The following is a 20,198-nucleotide window of genomic DNA, read 5'->3' as shown; positions in this document are numbered from 1 at the left end:
AAAGCACTAAGTGCCACTTTTTCTATTCTATTGCGTGTAACCTAACATTTCCCCTGTTGAACAAGTTTCTACAAATCAACTGGTAAACCTTCGAGAATGGGCAGGGACACAATGAAAACATCAGCCTTTTTTTCAACGAATTACCTTCCATTAAGAGAATGAGGTGAAGATAAGGAAAATATGAAAAGGGTTTTAAGAAAGTGTAATGTTCTAAGAAAATTCAGAGTGAAACTATCAGGCTGGAGCTGGAGTAACAAGATGGCGGCGTCGGCAGAGGGACAGGGGTCCTTCCGGGCTGGAGCCACTGGCAGTGGTGGCAATGGTGGCAATGGTATCCCTGCCCTAGCTCACTGCACCCCGTTTTCCAGCCTGCACATTGCTGAGACAGCAAGGCAGTGGCGCCGCCCAGAAACAAGTGACCCAGCCTTGTAACTGCAAGAACTCCTTTACAAACTGAGTCTGGCAACAAGAAACCTGACTGAGCAGCGGTGATCAGGTTCCCCCTCAGTTAATTCTGGGCCGCGAATATGAGGGAGACCTCCGTGTTCCATGTCCCGTTTCCTGCCACCTTCCACCGTGGAGGAGCCCCAGAGACCTCCGTCCTTCTCTCAGAGGCATCTGGGCTTGGCCTCAGCCTCCATCTTCATCTCTCAGGATGGCAGGCAGCAGCGGATCCAAGGCCAAATTTATTGTTTGAGGGAAACATAAACTAGTAAGGAAGATCCGGTCTGGCTCCTTCTGGGACTTTTATCTGGCCATCAACATCACCAATGGCCAGGAAATGGCAGTGAAGCTAGAATCTCAAAAGACCAGGCATCCCCAGTTGCTGTAGGAAAGCAAACTCTGTAAGATTCTTCAAGGTAGGGTTGGCATCCCCCCCCCCCCCACACCGTGGTATGATCAGGAAAAAGACTGCAATGTACCAGTCATAGACTTTCTGGGACCTAGCCTCGAAGACCGCTTCAATTTCTCTTCAAGAAGGTTGACAATGAAAACTGTACATATGTTAGCTGACCAGACTATCAATAAAATTGAGTATGCGCATACAAACAGTTTTACACACAGAGATATTAAAACAGATAACTCCCTAAAGGGATTGGGCATCACTGTAGTGAGTTATTCTTTATTGATTCTGGTTTAGTCAAAAAATACAGCAACAGCAGGACAAGGCAACACATACTGTGCAGATAAGATAAAAACCTCACTAGCACTGCCTGATGTGCCAGCATCAATGCACATCTTGGTATTGAGCAGTTACAGAAATGACGTGGAATCCTTAGGCTGTTTTGATGTATTTTAATAGAACCGGCTTGCCATGGCAAGGACTAAGGTCCGCAACAAAGAAGCAAAAATATGAAAAGATTAGTGAAAAGAGGATGCCCACTCCTGTTGAAGTTTTATGTAAGGGGTTTCCTGCAGAATTTGCCATGTGCTGTAATTGCGGTAAATTTCCTGCAGAATTTGCCAACTGCAATCGCCGGCTACACTTTGAGGAAGTCCTGGATGAGGTGTATCTCAGACAGCTATTCCGCATTCTTTCGAGGACCCTGAACCACCAAAATGACTAAACGTTTTATTGGACAATGTTAAAGCTGAAAGTAGCCCAGCAGACCACCTCTTCCAGTGGGCAGGGTTAGCAGGCCCAAACCCCCACAGGTTTCTAAGCATGAGCTGAGGAACAGAAGAAGCAGAGCAGATGATCGGAGCTGCATTTTTTGCTGCTAGAAATTTTATTTCATATGTACACTAGCCAATGGTAGTTGCAACCATTTACTTGGTGTTAGGAACTTAATTTCAGTATGAACTGACTCTGGGCAGCACTGGTAATGCTGTATCCTGAATTGCAGCTGCTGTAATTGTGAATATTAACTGAGATAGTGAAATATGGTGTCCGGTTTTCTATTGCATATTTTTCAAGTGGAAAAATTAACTGAATGTTTGACTCACACAAATTAGTAGAGAAATTGGGCATACACCAATTTTTTTTGTTAAAACCTTTTTTTTTTTAACTATACTACTTTGAGATTTCATTTAAGAAGAATGAGATAAAGTCTTCAGCCACAGTTGTGACGGTTGTAAGTGCTCACAGTTGTGCATTCTTAGCATTTTTCCATCCCTGGGGTTTGCAAGGTCTTCACTTAAAACATTCTTAAAATGGTTGTCCTGTTGTTTGAAAGCCAATTGATATGGTAGCCACCAAATATCCCATTGTTTGAGCCTATGAAAGACTCTGCCTGCTCACTTGTGCTAGAAATAACAGCATCCAAAGTGGAGATGTAAGAAAAACTGAGTGACTACTAGGTTATTCTTAGGACTCTGCATTAATTTTATAATGTTCTTTTTATTTAAAAAAGCATATTTGTCACAGAAATTTAGTTAACATCTTACAACTAAATATGTATGTATGTTGCTTAGATAAATGTAATCACTGTAAACATCTATATGATCTGAGATTTTGTTTTTATTTTGAAATGGGAACTTTTTTTGTTTACAAGTTCATTGAAAACTAAAAACTTTCTTTAAAAAAAAAACAAAAACTATCCCACAAAGGGAGAAAGGTAATGGAGGACATTATCAGTGAAGTAACATTTAGACTGAGCCTTGCAGAATGGGTAGACTTGTATTAAGTAGAAATAGAGGAGAATAAAAAATATAAAAAAGCAGGACAGGTGCGAGGCACATTTGGGAAACAATGTAATTCACTTTGTTTGTAAGGGGGTAGGATGAGGGGGAAGTGGGATGGGTAAGTTATTTTTAGACCTGAGCATGGAAGGTCTTAAGTGCTAAAGTTGGTTTATCTCTATTTTGCCTTTTTTTAAATTAATTTTTTATTTCTATAAGTTATTGGGGAACAGGTGGTGGTTGGTTACATGTGTAAGTTCTTTAGTGATGATTTGTGAGATTTTAGTGCACCCATTACCTGAGGAGTATACACTCAGTTTGTAGTCTTTTATCCTTCACCCCCTTTCCTTCTGAGTCCCCAAAATCCATTGTATCATTTTTTTTTTTTTTTTTTTTTTGAGATGAAGTCTCGCTCTGTGGCCCAGGCTGGAGTGCAGTGGCACTATCTTGGCTCACTGCAAGCTCCGCCTCCCGGGTTCACACCATTCTCCTGCCTCAGCCTGCCAAGTAGTTGGGATTACAGGCGCCGGCCACCACGTCCGGCTAATTTTTTTTTAATTTTTAATAGAGACGGGGTTTCACCGTGTTAGCCAGGATGGTCTCAATCTCCTGACCTCGTGATCTGCCTGCCTCGGCCTCCCAAAGTGCTGGGATTCATTGTGTCATTTTTATGCCTTTGCATCTTCACAGCTTAGCTCCCACTTATGAGTGAGAACATATGATATTTGATTTTCCATTCCTGAGTTACTTCACTTAGAAGAACAGTCTCTAATCTCTTCCAGCTTGCTGCAAATGCCATTAATTCATTCCTTTTTATGACTGAGTAGTATTCCATCATATATAATAGTATTCCATCATATATAATATATATACTATATATATCACAGATATATATCTGTCACAGATATACTATATATATCACACTATATATATATATCACACAGTTTCTTTATCCACTTGTTGATTCATGGGCATTTGGGTTGGTTCCACATTTTTGCAATTGTGAATTGTGTTGGTATAAACATGCATGTGCAAGTATCTTTTTCGTATAATTTACTTATTTTCCTCTGGGTAGATACCTAGTAGTGGGATTGCTGGATTAAATGGTAGTTCTACTTTTAGTTCTTTAAGGAATTTCCACACTGTTTTCCACAGTGGCTGTACTAGTTTACATTCCCACTAGCAGTGTAGAAGTGTTCCCTGGTCACCACATCCATGCCAACATCTACTGTTTTTGATTTTTTGATTATGGCCATTCTTGCAGGAGTAAGGTGGTATCGCATTGTGGTTTTGATTTGCATGTCCCTGATCATTAGTGATGTTGAGCATATTTTCACATGTTTGTTGGCCATTTGTGTATCTTCTTTTGAGAATTGTCTGTTCATGTGCTTAGCCCACTTTTTGATGACGTTGTTTGTTTTTTTCTTGCTAATGTATTTGGGTTTGTTGTAGATTCTGGATATTAGTTCTTTGTCAGATATATCCATTGTGAGGATTTTATCCCACTCTGTGGGTTGTCTGTTTACTCTGCTGACTGTTCCTTTTGCCGTGCTAGACAATGGACACTGCTGAAGCATTTTATTCATAAAAATTATTACAAATATTTTGTGTGTGTTCACTGTGTGCCAGTCATTGTACTAATTATTTTACATGCATTATTTTAGTCTCCAAACAACCATCTAAGGCAGGTGCTGTTATTATTTCCATTTTTTAGATGAGAAAATAAAAAGGTTGAATAATTGGTCATTTAGCTAGTAACTGGCAGAGCTGGCATTTGAACCCGGGTCTGTGATTTAGCAAGCTGTGCTAGGTAAGAGGTATATAAGGAGAAATAGGAGTCTTGGTTTAAAAGAAAATGAAACCAGATCTATCTAGATGGAAGTGTCCTGGTGGCAGTGGAAACTATGAGACAGGAGTTCAGGAAAACAGTAGGGCTCGAGTTTAGGAAGGCATTTTTTGTGGGGATGTTGGGTGAAGTTGTGGGAATAGATGACACTGTCCTGGGGAAATAGGGGCCAGAGATTAAAAGTGAAGACTCAGCCGGGTGCGGTGGCTCATGCCTGTAATCCCAGCACTTTGGGAGGCCGAGGCGGGCGGATCACGAAGTCAGGAGATCGAGACCATCCTGGCTAACACGGTGAAATCCCGTCTCTACTAAAAATACAAAAACATTAGCCGGGCGTAGTGGTGGGCGCCTGTAGTCTCAGCTATTCGGGAGGCTGAGGCAGGAGAATGGCGTGAACCCGGGAGGTGGAGGTTGCAGTGAGCCGAGATCACGCCACCACACTCCAGCCTGGGCAACTGAGCAAGACCCTGGGCGACTGAGCAAGACTCTGTCTCAAAAAAAAAAAAAAAAAAGAAAAGTGAAGACTCAAAACAGGACGTTGGTGAATGGCTAAATTCAGGAGGAAGGAAAGGAAGGAGATGCCAGAAAAGGAGGGGAAATAATCAGAAAGATACAGGGAGAAAAATAAAGTGCAGAAACTCCACGCTGAGGGTTTCCAAGACTGAGCACTGAACGCTAAAAAGGACTGATGAAAATGTGAACTGAAGAAAAGCCATTTGACTTTTTTAAAATGGTGGGTGTTAATAGTAATGTTTGAAAATGTACTACAAGGGGGTGAGCTCAAGGTCAAGATCAAAGTTAGGTAATAAGGCTGATGATAAAGAGAAGTGACACTCAAGGAGTTATGGATTGCAACAATTGTTAGGGTTGTGCTCCTCCGTTTATTTCACAGAGCAGCCATGTTCACAGGATGAGGGGAAGAATCAGTGCCAAGTACAAGAAACACCCTTGAGAGAGAAGGGTATAATTCACAGGAGGGGACTGTGCAGTCTTATAGGTGATTTCATCAATAATTTTCTGTTAGAACTAAAAAATGCATCTCAATGTCAAGTATAAAAAGATGTCTGCAGGGATTAATCTTTTATATTAAGAGCTGAATGACCTGGTTTTGCAGCCAAAGACCTTTTTCAAGTTTCTGTCTCTACAGCTTGCTAGAGGAACCATCTTGGACAAAAGACTTAGTCATGGAAAGTTGTCCCAGTTTCTTCATCTATGAAATAGAAATAATAGTATCCACCCTACCTGTTCCACAGGATTATTGTGAGGATAAAATAATTTTGTAAGTTAAAGGTATAGAGAGCCCAGTAAAGGTTAAATGTTATTTCTTTCAATGAGAACTCATAAGAATTGACTGATTCTTAGCCAGGCATGGTGGTGCATGCCTGTAATTCCAGCCACTTGGGAGGCTGAGGCAGGAGAATTGCTTGAGCCTGGGAAGTGGAGGTTGCAATAAGCCAAGATCATGCCACTGCACTCTAGCTTGGGAGACAGAGTGAGACTCTGTCTCAATAGAAATTAAAAAAAAAGAAGAATTGACTGATACAAGGAAAACCAGGTGACGAGCCCAATGGTCATCATAAATGATTATAACTTTAGGAGGCTAATGAGGGAGGATCACTTGAGGCTAGGAGTTTGAGACCAGCCTGAATAACATAGCAAGACCCTGTCTCTACAATAATAATAATAATAATAATAATAATAATAATAATAATAATTAGCTGGGCGTGGTGGCATACACTTGTAGTCCCCCAGTTGCTGTACGAAAGCTATAGTCCCAGCTACTTAAGAGGCTGATATGGGAGGATCACTTGAGCCCAGGAAGTGGGGGCTGCAATGAGCCGTGGTTATGCCACTGCATTCCAGCCTGGGCAACCAAGCAAGACTCTGTCTCAAAAAAGTATAATAATAAAAAAATAAAGAATTATAGCTGAGGCATGAATAGTTAAGAGTAATTAAAAATAACTGGGTGGTAGGCTTAGAGAACATTTCACTTTGTGAGAAGCAGAAAAATTCTGCAACAATGGAATATAGTTTGAGTTCTGAATCATAGACTAAAGGCTCTGCAGACCACACATGTGTGTATGTCAGAGACTCCAAACAAGCAAGTCATAGTCTGGGTACGTGATAAAATCTCACAGGAAGCTTCCTCACATATTTAAGATCCATCTCAAATTCATATTCACAGATATAAGAGCTAAGAAAGGATGGTTTTGACAGGGCTGAACTGAGCTATGGTACGAGTAACATTCCCAGAAAGGCTCTTGGTTTGAATTTCCTTTAAAAGGAGATACAGCTGCAAAAATCTGTTTCACAAATGTGCTAACTATAAGCATTTTCCACAGTGTTTAATAAACTATGCAGATAAGAAAATATTATTGGCAAACACATTAATAAAATGCTCAAAATGATCAGATACTAAATGCTTGTAGCATGGCATGCAAATCACCAAAAATTAATGTGCTATGCTTCATATAAGATCTCCAGCAAGGCCAGATGTGGTGGCTCACGCCTATAATCCCAACACTCTGGGAGGCCGAGGTGAGAGAATTACTTGAGGCCAGGAGTTTGAGACTAGCCTGGCCAACATAGTGAGACCTCATCTCTACAAAAAAATTTAAAAATTAGTGGGACATGGTGGTGTACATCTGTGGTTCTAGCTACTTGGGAGTCTGAGGCGGGAGGATTGCTTGAGCCCAGTAGTTTGAGGTGCCTACACTCCAGCCTAAGCGACAGATACTTTATTTGTCTCTAAATAAAAAAATTAGTTAATTGAATCTCCAGTCAGTTGATATATCCAAATTCTTCCCATGGTAATTTTAAAAACTTTAGTCTTAGGAGAGTAAAAGACATAAAAACCTAGTCATGGGCATAAGACTTCTTATAAACAACTCAACCTAATGAGAAATAGACCCTTTATTTAAGTGTCATTTAAGTATCTATTTCTTCATTGATCTGTCCATTTATTAACTCATGTAACAATCATTTGCAGACACCTACTAAGTTGAGGTAGTATAAACTACAAATTCAAGAAGTTTGGTAAGGAAAATAAGGGAGATTCAGTGACAGCTTGAAGGGGAAGATTCTTTCAGGCCTGTGGGAACGGAGACATTATTGTGGACTTGAGGGAGTTAATGTGATAGTCCTCGTGTCTCCAGACACTCTCTCTCTGTTAGGAAAGCAAGATTTCTATCCCCAGAGTATGTATGTGTCATGTCTGGACTGCAGTGACACAGAGCTGTGTTCAACGAGTGACTACCACTCTGCTGTGTGCCCTGGGACTCAGGGTTAAGTGATCAATCATTTCTACCTGGAAGGTAACCATGAGGACTAATGGAACCAGTGTGTACCAAGCGTCTGTGAAGTGTCTGGTCAATGGTTATCCATAAAGCTACTGTATGGCCACATGTAGGAAGAATACAGACGGTGGGGCAAATTTTTCCCACGTGTAACTCTCACAACAAAATAGCATTAAATACTTAATGTTTCTGGCTAAAGACCATTTCAAGACTTGCAGGACAAAAAAATAGGAAAAATATCTGACACTCAAATGGAGTTACAAAATTTAAAAAGCTGAATTCCCAAGCTTACAAAAATATGAAGCAAGACTGAAATTTCAAGACCGAGTTTAATATGGAAAAATATAAATATATTTGAGGACTTTCACAGAGCGGCCAGCATGAATCAACCAAGAAAACCATGGAAATAATTTGCCTGCCTGGAAATAGTCTGGAGTCAGCTGACACAGCCACACTCATGAGAGCCCTCTTATGCTTGTCATAAGGAGTAGAGGAATAATTTCAGAAATTACATTTAAAAGAGAATTATGGGGGAAGAAGATGCTCCCAGAGGAAATAAATAATCTGGATGTGAAGAGCAAATACAAATTTAACATGTTTTGAGCTTCTTGGAAACTATGCTAAGTCTAGGCATTGCTAGGATTTGGTAGGATTTAATCCCAAGCTTTCCGTTCTAAATTTTTGTTTTCTTTTTTACTCTCAAATAAATCACATGCTAGCACCAGCTGCAACGTTACATATGTTGCATTAGAAGATCTTCCGTGAATACCTAACTGCAAATTTCAGGATTCAGGGCCGTGTGAATCTAGGCTGGCTGCTTAACCAAAACTTAATTTAACTTTTTTTGCTTTTGAAACTTTTTTTGCTTTTTTTGAAAAAAAAAAAAAAAAAAAAAAAGAAAAGCTGTTTCAAGCAACCAGTTTCCAATCCACGTCAGCAACTGTGACATTTAATGAAACACCATCAGCATTTAGCATGAGAGCTCTGGACTCAGACGCCGGGGAGCTTTGCTAGAGAAGGGAGGACAAAGCAGGCATGATGTGGGGGCTTGTGTGGAACTCCAAGGCTCTATTTCCAGCTTCCATCAGAGAACTTCTGTTTTCATCTGGTTTTCAAGTTTGCTTTCCAAAAGGGATTTTGTTTAAGTAAAGGATACAGAAGTTTATAAAAGTTTGAAAACTCCTGGACTGTAGGATGTGCAGGCTCTTGCCAGATGGGACAGTGTAGGAGACTCTTCCAGGCTGACGTCTTATGCAACTTCCCGTCCAATCGCAGATGGTCAGGACGCTGCTTTCCTGAGTTAACCTATTAACTGACCCTTGTTTCCCAGGCCTCAGTAGAGCTAGGGGTGTAACCTCTTCACACTAACTAGATTCCCTCACAATCGAGTATATCTGCCACTCCTTGACTTTTAAGACATAGCCTATGTTCACCCTGTAATGTGAACAGCCCCTTTCACTATTTTCCTTGTCCATGCTGGAGTCACTACAGTGGCAATGTTCTTTGGTCTCTGCCCCACCCTCCCTCTGATGCCTGTGAGAAGGAGAGAACTTCTCCTTCTCGTGAGAACTTCTTCCTATTCCTCTTACCCTGTTGAAATTACGTTACTCCACTTAGATGAGGAAGTTGTGGTTAAATTATTAGAGAGGATACGATTTATTTCAAAACAATCCAAGATATATTGAAGTATTGTTTATGAGTAAGATATCAGTCTTGGCGCAGCAACGAAACAGGAATCCATAAGCGGAGGAAAGTCTTGAAAAGCAAACCTGATACAATGGAAAAGGTGGGAGACACCATAAGGTGCTGGAGTGTTAAAACAGAGGCCAGGGTTTCTCCACTGTATGTTTCCAATAAATGCTTCCAAGGAAGGAGAGTGGGGCATGAGTGGAGGAGCTACAGAGATAGACCAACTTTTCTTACCAAGAATGCTACAGATTGGTAGTACCCAAGACAACTTAATGTGGAACGTAAGTATATGAATATACATCTTTCATTACAGAGCCAAGTAGTTATTTTAATGGGCAGGAGATGCTAAATAAGATCTTTTGAATGGAGAAATGCATAAATATATGAATGAAGGCATACATGAAAGAATAAATAAATGCTGCCTAGCATCAAAGAGCAAAGATATACTCATATCAGGGGAAAAAAGTATGATTAAAAATAAGACCCCAGAGTCATGCTCAGTCTCTCTCCAACATTTTCATCATCTGGTACATGCGGACAGGTTTCAGAGAAGGATCCTATTTGTCCCATGATGATGATGGGCAAGGCCTACAGAGGGTGGGGAGTTATCTCATACTCCACCTGTGGATGAGGGGTCTTCTCAGGTAAGGCTCTTAAATCCTAGGCCTGAGTAAATTTTTTCAAATTTTATTTTAGACAGGGTCTCTCTCTGTTGCCTAGACTGGAGTGCAGTGGCACGATCACAGTTTACTGCAGCCTCAACCTCCCAGGCCCAAGTGATCCTCCCACCTCAGCCTCTTCAGTGGCTGAGACTCCAGGTGCATGCCTCTATGCTTGGCCAACTTTAAAAAATGTTTGTTTGTTTGTTTGTTTTTTATAGTGGTGGGGTTTCACCATGTTGCCCAGGCTGATCTTGAACTCCTGGGCTCAAGCGATTCCCCTGCCTCGGCCTCCCGAAATTCTGGGATTATAGGCTTGAGCCACCATGTCTGGCTCTGAGTAAAGATTAAGGGAAGCCGTGGTGCTATTGCAATAGGGTACCAGGCAGCTTAACAGAGGGAGAAGGGAACCTCAGAGAAACCCAAAGAGCCACCATAAAGTGAGTGCTGGAGGAGCTGAACTTCAGTCAGCACAGGTGATGAACAGCTATAAGGTGCGCAGTGTTAGTAATTCCACCCTCTGCCCGGGGAGCAAGGTATGTGGGGAAACCTGTAGCACTTTATGACCATCAGAATTAAGTCTTTTTTTAAAAGGTCATGGAGTATTCTTTGACCTGTGTATATAACAAGAGCCTTTCTCAAATCAGATATAAATGAATTGGAGGAAACCACTGTTTACATGGCAGAGTGTGTCTCCTTCACACACGTCTTGTTTGAAGTTAATCATGACATTGCAACACCAGGTGATTCTAAGTGATCTGCTAGGAGTCACCATTTCTAACGATTGCTTAATCTATTCATAGCTAATCAAGAGGATGTTGTAAAACATGAGTCACATAGCCTCCGGCTTTCTAGAAAGGCAAGGACTCTATATATACAGAGGGAGCTTCCTAGCTGGGATATTGAAGCAGCAGGAAGCTGAGAAGTCATCACTTACCTTGGGCTGAGAAAGAAGACAAGGGCCAGTATGCACAGCTTTCCTCCACTGCTGCTGCTGCTGTTCTGGGGTGTGGTGTCTCACGGCTTCCCAGCGACTCTAGAAACACAAGAGCAAGATGTGGACTTCGTCCAGGTAAATGCTGCATTGCATCTGACAATAATGCAAATCTTTAGTTTGTATTTTTCTGCAGTAATATAATAGAGTTTTTTAAGGATGGATTTCCTATAAAGAGATTTTTTTCTTTGCTAGAAACAGCACCCTCCCCCAAAAACGTATCTAGCCATGCATAGGCTCTCCTTTTGCAGTTGGAGGTGAGAGTGAACTAAAGGAAGAGCATCCAAACCTCTCTCCACAAATTGTAGACTTGTAACAGTATGCAAATCTTGCTCTATAAAAGTTGCTCTGCTATGAAGTTCTTACTTCACAGTAATTAATAGTAGGAACATTTCTACTCTGAAATCTCATTTCTCACCAAAAATAAGGATAAAAGCAACTGCGAAATCTAAACACAAGCTTTAGAAGCAGTTCTCTGTTCTGGCTAAAACTTAACGCCATCAATTTTTAGAATAATGAGAAAGATTTTCCATGCAGTGTTTTGACAATTTTCTTTCTTCAGAAATACCTGGAAAAATACTACAACCTGAAGAATGATGGGAGACAAGTTGAAAAGCAGAGAAACAGTGGCCCAGTGGTTGAAAAATTGAAGCAAATGCAGGAATTCTTTGGGCTGAAAGTGACTGGGAAACCAGATGCTGAAACCCTGAAGGTGATGAAGCAGCCTAGATGTGGAGTGCCTGATGTGGCTCAGTTTGTCCTCACGGAGGGGAACCCTCGCTGGGAGCAAACGCATCTGACCTACAGGTAGGCAGATGGAGGGCCAGAGTGAGAGAGCTATTTCCCACGATAGTGGTAAGAAGTCATGTCCAATGTGTCTCTATCTTGTTTCATTCTAAGGATTGAAAATTACACGCCAGATTTGCCAAGAGCAGCTGTGGACCAGGCCATTGAGAAAGCCTTTCAACTCTGGAGTAATGTCACACCTCTGACATTCACCAAGGTCTCTGAGGGTCAAGCAGACATAATGATATCTTTTGTCAGGGGAGGTAAGTTCTTCTTGTAGAACCTTAACCTCACCTTGCCCTTAAATCTCGTAGCTGTGCAGCTGGAATTGCTTGTTTAAGAGGAATGTTGATTTTATGGGCTCAAAGAGGGAAACTGCATCACATTTGATGGAAGTCTATTGGCCTCTTAACAAAGCTAATGCTTGCCCTGCTGGCTTAGCTTACATAAGAACCACAAGGAAACTTCACTGAATTCTGTTTCTTTCAGATCATCGGGACAATTCTCCCTTTGATGGCCCTGGAGGAAATCTTGCTCATGCTTTTCAACCAGGCCCAGGTATTGGGGGGGATGCTCATTTTGATGAAGATGAAAGGTGGACCAACAATTTCAGAGGTAAGTCAATCAAATTTGCCTCTCTCAATTCTCCCCCCTCCCTTTCATGTTTCATTGTAATATTGGTTGATTTAGTTGAAAGAATCATTCGTAGAAGTATATATTTTTCTATTACCACTCAGAAAATCAGTGATATATTTAGAAAAGTGAAAGATCTTTTCTGCCGGCTAACAACATCTTAACAGTGACAACTAGGCCACTCTAAAATTTTTATTAAGAAAATGTTGAAAACTTTGATGTTTTACTTGTGGGCATCAACATTAAATCCTTTTAATTAGAAGAAAACAGCAAAATTTAACAGTGGTCATAAACTTACGTGGAAATTAAAGAAAATGAAGGCTTTTTGTATTTTCCAAAATTTCCAGCAGTCAACATTTATCAGTTTTGTAAATAAGAAATATATTAAATGTTAGGCTGGGCGCAGTGGCTCATGCCTATAATCCCAGTGATTTGGGAGGCCGAGGCAGGAAGGTCACAAGGTCAGGAGTTCGAGACCAGTCTGACCAACATGGTAAAACCCCGTCTCTACTAAAAATATAAAAATTCGACAGTCATGGTGGCACATGCCTGTCATCTCAGCTATTCAGGAGGCTGAGGCAGGAGAATCACTTGAACTCAGGAGGAGGAGGTTGCAGTGAGCCGAGACTGCACCACTGCACTCTAGCCTGGGTGACAGAGCAAGAATCCATCTCAAAAAAAAAAAAGAAAAGAAAAGAAAAGAAAAAGAAAAATATTTAAAGTTAATAGAACTTTATTGCTTCTCTGCAAAATAATACGTGTCATTTAATCATTGATAATATTGACTAATCCGTGGTGGGCTTTCAGTCAGCTGAATTTGTCTTTTAATTGTATCAGTGTAATCATAGAGTTTAGATTTCAACCTGTCTCTTCATTGTTAATAAACGCATGCCTTCTGCCTTCGGAAAAAAGATATACATACACATATTTCAAAAAGTCACTGATAAAATAGGAGCATTCTTCCTTGTAGTTGTAAATTATTTATTAGTTAAATGCCTCAAAACTGAATACATTTCAAATATTTACAAATGGATGTATTGGCCTTTTTAGAGTACAATTTATATCGTGTTGCGGCTCATGAATTTGGACATTCTCTTGGACTCGCTCATTCTACTGATATTGGGGCTTTGATGTATCCCAGCTACACCTTCAGTGGTGATGTTCAGCTAGCTCAGGATGACATTGATGGCATCCAAGCCATATATGGTGAGTATGGAGAAAAGCATTACCGACAAGGGCCTGGTGGTCTTTATACCTATTTCAAATAAAACAGTCATTAGCGATATCCTTGAAGAAGCTGTCTTCATTGTTTATGTGGTTTTCTAACACTAGGCAAAACTAACTGCAGGTATTTTGTTTTCCTTAGGAGGTTCCCAAAATCCTGTCCAGCCCACCGGCCCACAAACTCCAAAAGTGTGTGACAGTAAGCTAACCTTTGATGCTATAACGACGATTCGGGGAGAAGTGATGTTCTTTAAAGACAGGTAAGATGTCAGCTCTTCTTTGTGATCTGCATTTGTAATAATAACAACATTCACTACTATGGTTAACGATTATGCTTCACATGTTACTTATTTCACACTGATTTACATCTATAATTGTATGGTAGCAACTGCATGCATTTGTACAACATAATGTACTTGTAACAACTTTGTTTTCTACATGTATTAGGTTATCTGATCCTCAGAAAATAGAATTGATTTAGAAAATCAGTATGTATGGTCTTGTTTTACAGATCAGCAAAGTAAGTCAGAGAGAAGGAAAGAGATCTTTTGGGGGCATAGAGCTCATTGGTAGCAGAGCAGTTATTGGTCTTCTGTCCCCTACTTAGGTCTCTTTTCATTATGCGACTCTTTATCATGATAAGTATCATAGGACTTTCTTAGGAGAAAGTGGTCCTTTCCATAGCAACGTCTCCCTGATAAGGGTTGCATAGCCATCCTTTAATTATCTCCCGTGCCAGCCTGGGAAAATGGCCCTCCCAAAACCTATTTTCTTGAAGGGTCTCTGTTGCCCCCTGGAGGCCCAGAGAAGAAGAGATGGGACAGAGCCAATGCTGGGAAAGTCTCCAAGAACTGATGTAATCCCTCCTGGGACAGATAGGGGTAACATGGTGCTTCCCTCTTCAGAGAAGAATCCCAGTACTTCCTCTGCAGCATGTGGACTCAAAAAGGTTGGGGTCATCTCACATGCAAGGAGGAGGCCTGCTGTCTGTACCATAGTGATTCCTAAAGGATCAGGCAAAATAACACACTCTTTTGGTGTATTATTGCACACTGCATTTGGTGAATGATGTAGTCCACAGAAAGATCAACACATAGGAATTCAGGGTGGTCTGAAAGACTGGTTCTCTGCAGCCTTTCAAGTGCTGTGGCACTGTTTTACTACTCTGTAGTCGCATCTCTCCTAGAATTCCGGGCACTGGCTCATAATTCTTTCTGCCCACTCTTTAGTTTTTAAGTGTAAAAGATAAGGCTGGAGGTAAACTATACAGGATGTGGTTCAATGCTGGGACAAGTTAAGAAAACAGAGGGTTTTAAAGGAAACCTCTCAGTACAGCAGGACACACTTATCAAACCAAATAGTACTAGATGGAACGGGACCAATTTGAGAATTGCCAGAATTGAAAGGACACAGAGATCATTTAAATGTCGCCACATCGGGGAGACATGAAATGCTAGAGATAGAGATAGTAACTGATTTGCCTAAGGCATCACAGCCAGGCAGAGGCAGGATGGGACCTAGAAGTCAGGTTTCTGACAGCCAAAGCCATAGGCTTCCCTGTGGCCTAGAATCTGGAGCTCTTCTGTGTCAGCCCGCATGACAGTCCATGCTGTGCTGTTACCCTGGTCCCTATAAACTCTATAATCCACTTTGTGTAAGTACTACTAACCACGGGACAACAAAGGGAGTGGCTGCCAGACCTCAGTTTAAAAATCAACCTTAGCCTCTTACCAGCTGGGTGGCCTTAGACACCTCCCTTAGTCTCCCTGACCTCAATTTCTCATCCGCAAATACTCTCTTGTAGTGTCCTTGTGATAAGGTCTGATGTAAGGACTGGGCCTGGTGTGTTGTAAATAATCACTAAATATAGGATATTAGAGTCATGGTCCAGCTGGTAACGTGCACAGCCGATCCCTAATGGCTCACCAAAGCTGACTGTTAAATTTTGAAGAATTTTGCATGTTAACTGTGAACCATAGCCATTATTAAAAATTAAATTATAGGCCAGGTGCAGTGGCTCACACTTGTAATTGCAGCACTTTGGGAGGCCGAGGTGGGGGAATCATTTGAGGTCAGGAGTTCAAGACCAGCCTGGCCAACACGGTGAAACCCTGTCTCTATTAAAAGTACAAAAATTAGCTGGGCGTGTTGGCCTGCACCTGTAATCCCAGCTACTCAGGAGGCTGAGGCAGGAGAATCCTTGAACCTGGGAGGCAGAGGTTGCAGTGAGCCAAGATTATACCACCGCACTCCAGCCTGGGCAACAGAGTGAGACTCTGTCTCAAAAAAGTAAATAAATAAAAAATAAATAGATAAAACTTAAATTATATAAACAAAATTAAATTACATTAAAAGGTAATAAAAATAATTAAAACATCTCTTTGTCATAATTTTACTGCATTTTTCTACTTGTTTATGTTCTTAAAGTTACTTGTGCCTATTTTATTTGTATGCTGTACAATGGTGCTCCACTGAGACTCGTGAAATTCATCATAATGGGAGTATTTCAACCTAGTGAAATCAGCAAATGCTATAAACCAACCCTCCTTTGGGGAGCTGAATGTTAAACATTTACCGGCACACCTCTAGTGCCAGCAACAAGAAGGAGCTGGAGCTGGATGTCTGCCAGAGATTACCAGAAATTAGATGGAAACTTTTCTTTCTTTTTTTCTAATCAGATTCTACATGCGCACAAATCCCTTCTACCAGGAAGTTGAGCTCAATTTCATCTCTGTTTTCTGGCCACAACTGCCAAAAGGGCTTCAAGCTGCTTACGAATTTGCCGACAGAGATGAAGTCCGGTTTTTCAAAGGTAATCCTTCTAATTATTTTTCACTGTTTTAATAAATCAATTTTTTATTCCCTTTGGGGCTGAGATATAAGGGTACTAGCTACATTCTCTCCAGGGACTTTTGAAAATCTTAGCTCACCAACCAAATCAATGGAAGTCCATCAACTTAACTAAACAGTGCATAGTGCATTTTGGAGTCATTTTAAACAAAAGGCAAATGACTGGAGAAAGAATGTTCTGGCCTTTTTAATGAATCTAGATTTACAAAAATATTTTCTGCACGAACTACGTATTTAAAACCCCCTTCATATTCCTGGGAATACTCAAAGTAAAAATCGAGACTTGGGCCAATCCTACAGAGGATGGAATAGAAAGATTTTGTTGCTATGATTTCCTAGACTCTATTTCAATACAAACTACCCTCTTGAGAAGGTGAGAGGCTCCCAGTAGGCAGTTAAGATAGGGGATGCCACAGCCCTGCTGTAAGAGTGTGGTCCTCAGACCAGCAGCATTGGCATCACCTGACAGTCTGTTACAAATTCAGAATCTCAGGTCCTGCTTCAGATCTTCTTTGATAGAATCTGAATTTTAACAAATTTCATGGGCAATTCATATGCACATCAAATTATGAGAAGTTCTGAATACTGTGAATTGATTGGGAGAAACTTCTTCGATTCTGTCAGAATGAAACACAATCCAATGATCAGCTCCTGGACTTTGAAGACACTGTGTCATGCACAAGTATTTTTACAAACATGTGTTTAGCATAGTACAATGAGTAAGACATTTGACTCAGCCATACACTCAAGGCAAAGAATTAAATGCAGGTCAGGTGGGCCAAACACTTTGAAACAGAATTTCTAGCCTTTAAATTATGAAATTAAAGGGATGTTAGAGACAGAAAGTTTCACATTCCTCTTTCATGAGGGGTAAATAGCACGTGTGTACAATAAGAGAAATCTTGGCTTTAGTATATGAGACCAGCTTTATGTGATGAGGGGCTTACTGAGTATAAACACGGAAACTGGACACAGCATTAATTCAAGTATTTGGAACTGTCTTCTAGCCAAATGCAGTGATTTGAATCCAGGATTGCAAATCCTTATAGGTTGTGAGTCACTACAGCACTCTTCCCTTTATTATACAAATTGTTTGAACTTCCACAGTCCATGAGCAAACCTGGAGAAATGAAGTTTCTATCACCAAGATGGCATAATTAACTCTTTAGTCATTTGAACATCTGACTTTTGAAAGAAGCCCCCAACCCCACAAATGAGTCATTGTCAAAGCTTGCTACAGATTAGAATCAACTAAGAAGCTTCAAAAGATAGACACATTTAATTGGTCTGGGATAGGGTCCTGGCATCAGTATTTTCAAAAATCTCCCTAGATGATTCTAATCTGCAGCCAGGGCACTGCACTAGCATGTGAAACTAAGAACTTACCTAGAAATTAACTTACTGCCTAGTGAAGTCTTAGGCAAGTGTTTTCATCACTGTTTCTTGATTGGCAGGGAATAAGTACTGGGCTGTTCAGGGGCAGAATGTGCTACCCGGATACCCCAAGGACATCTATAGCTCCTTTGGCTTCCCTAGAACTGTGAAGCATATCGATGCTGCTCTTTCTGAGGAAAACACTGGAAAAACCTACTTCTTTGTTGCTAATAAATACTGGAGGTAAGTTTAAGTGCAGAGAATGTTAGGGCCTCAGTTCTTTCTACATAAAAAGTTCTAGAACACCCTATTTCAAAGTGAGTCTCAAACTGCCTTGGCCAGCATCCTTTTCTGCAAATGGCTGCTGCCAATCTATCATCTATTTAGTCTGTTGACCAATAGTCATCACACAATGCCTGTACTGGGAATCCAGAGAATGTAGGGGGATGAATTTTAAAAGGATGTAGAATTGAGGGCATTCATCTTAACAGAGATACTTTTGCCAAAAGTTACTTGTCTTCCATAGTATGTTACCTCAATAGGACATAGCATAGAATCTACTGGAGAATTCGATGTTGGATTTCAGAGGGGCCTTAAAGGCCTTTTAGTTCACCCAGCATTCCACCTTACCCCATCTACTCCCCATTTCATGAATGATCTATTAAATGAAATATCCTGGTTAAATTCCTCATGGTATATTTTCTGTAATGATTTTGAGAGTGTACATGTTTAGCAAAAGGTCTGACACTCTTAACTCTTTTCTGACCAGGTATGATGAATATAAACGATCTATGGACCCAGGTTATCCCAAAATGATAGCACATGACTTTCCTGGAATTGGCAACAAAGTTGATGCAGTTTTCATGAAAGACGGTAAGCAAATATGCATGTATTTCCTCCATTTCATTGCCATAGCAATAGCGTCATTATTGTTAGTTGGAACAACAAATGCCAAAAATATCTGCACTCACAAATGAATTGGTTTCTCAAGAATTCAAGTTAAACCTAGAAACTGCTTGTATAATGTAGTAAGTCTCTTTTGTTTTGTTTCTAGGATTTTTCTATTTCTTTCATGGAACAAGGCAATACAAATTTGATCCTAAAACGAAGAGAATTTTGACTCTCCAGAAAGCTAATAGCTGGTTCAACTGCAGAAAAAATTGAACATTACTAATTTGAATGGAAAATACATTATGTGAGTCCAAAGGAGGTGTTTTCCTGAAGAACTATTTTTTCAGTCATTTTTAACCTCTAGAATCACTGATACACAGAATATAATCTTATTTATACCTCATTTTGCATATTTTTTTACAATATAGAATGTAGCCCTTTTTGTACTGATATAATTTAGTTCCACAAATGGTAGGTACGAAAAGTCAAGTTCGTGGCTTATGGATTCATATAAGCCCGAGTTGCAAAGATCTTTTCCAGAGTATACAACTCTGACCTTGATCCCAGAGAGCAGCTTCAGTGACAAACATATCTTTTCAAGACAGAAACAGACAGGACACATGAGTCTTCACTGGAGGAAAAGCAGCTCAAGAACACATGTGCAGTCACTAGTGTCACCCTGGATAGGCAAGGGATAACTCTTCTTACACAAAATAAAGAGTTTTATGTTTGAAATAAAGTCAACCTTGTTTCTACTCTTTTATATACTTTCTATGATATTTATTAGTTATTTTCTGATGACACAGTCACACTTACAGAGACTGCTTTTCAAATTTGAAATGAGAAGTAGACAATATTAAAAAAAATTCATGTGGGAAATTAGGATATACAAAATTAGGATATACAAAAATCTCAAATATTCTCTATTCACATGGAATTTATACTACATAAACTGGGGTGAGGGAGGGGAATCCGTTTCCCTTGCCCCATGTATGGATTCCAAAAGCGGTTTTAGATAAAATCAGTGACATCATGGTAGAGCATTCTAGGCGTATGTCATTTTCTCTCTTCTGAACATATGGGAGGGTTCCATTTTCCCACAGTCCAACTGCTTGCAGAGTTGGGTGGTGGGCAGTGGGGCATCTGACAACTTCTAACCAGTGGGTTGAGTGAAGAAGTGAAAAACATCATTTTCAGACTGGAACATTTAATTGCTGGTGGAAATTTCTCTAGTAGTCTACTCCTTCTGTCCTTCTGTGGTGGTTGTAGAAGTACATCATGAGAGAGTTGCCACAAGACAGAACAAGCTGAATTGCTGGAGATAACTGCTTTAA

The 20,198-nt window shown here is 40.4% G+C and overlaps 1 protein-coding gene and 1 pseudogene across 1 annotated transcript; both read left to right on the top strand.

The window, feature by feature from the left end:
* The first annotated feature begins 655 nt into the window (after positions 1 to 655).
* On the top strand, positions 656 to 1,664 carry LOC102141876 (casein kinase I pseudogene; annotated as a pseudogene).
* Positions 1,665 to 11,009: 9,345 nt separating this feature from the next.
* MMP1 (matrix metallopeptidase 1) lies at positions 11,010 to 19,603 on the top strand. Its single transcript, XM_005579468.5, has 10 exons — positions 11,010 to 11,184; positions 11,669 to 11,913; positions 12,007 to 12,155; positions 12,382 to 12,507; positions 13,576 to 13,731; positions 13,892 to 14,009; positions 16,428 to 16,561; positions 18,054 to 18,216; positions 18,743 to 18,846; positions 19,028 to 19,603. Exons 1-10 carry the CDS (start codon positions 11,080 to 11,082, stop codon positions 19,135 to 19,137), a joined length of 1,410 nt encoding a protein of 469 aa, XP_005579525.2. The 5' UTR covers positions 11,010 to 11,079; the 3' UTR covers positions 19,138 to 19,603.
* Positions 19,604 to 20,198: the final 595 nt, after the last annotated feature.

Source organism: Macaca fascicularis, chromosome 14 (genome assembly GCF_037993035.2).
Source record: "Macaca fascicularis isolate 582-1 chromosome 14, T2T-MFA8v1.1".
Lineage (NCBI taxonomy): Eukaryota > Metazoa > Chordata > Mammalia > Primates > Cercopithecidae > Macaca > Macaca fascicularis.
This window is presented reverse-complemented; position numbering and strand designations above follow the sequence as displayed.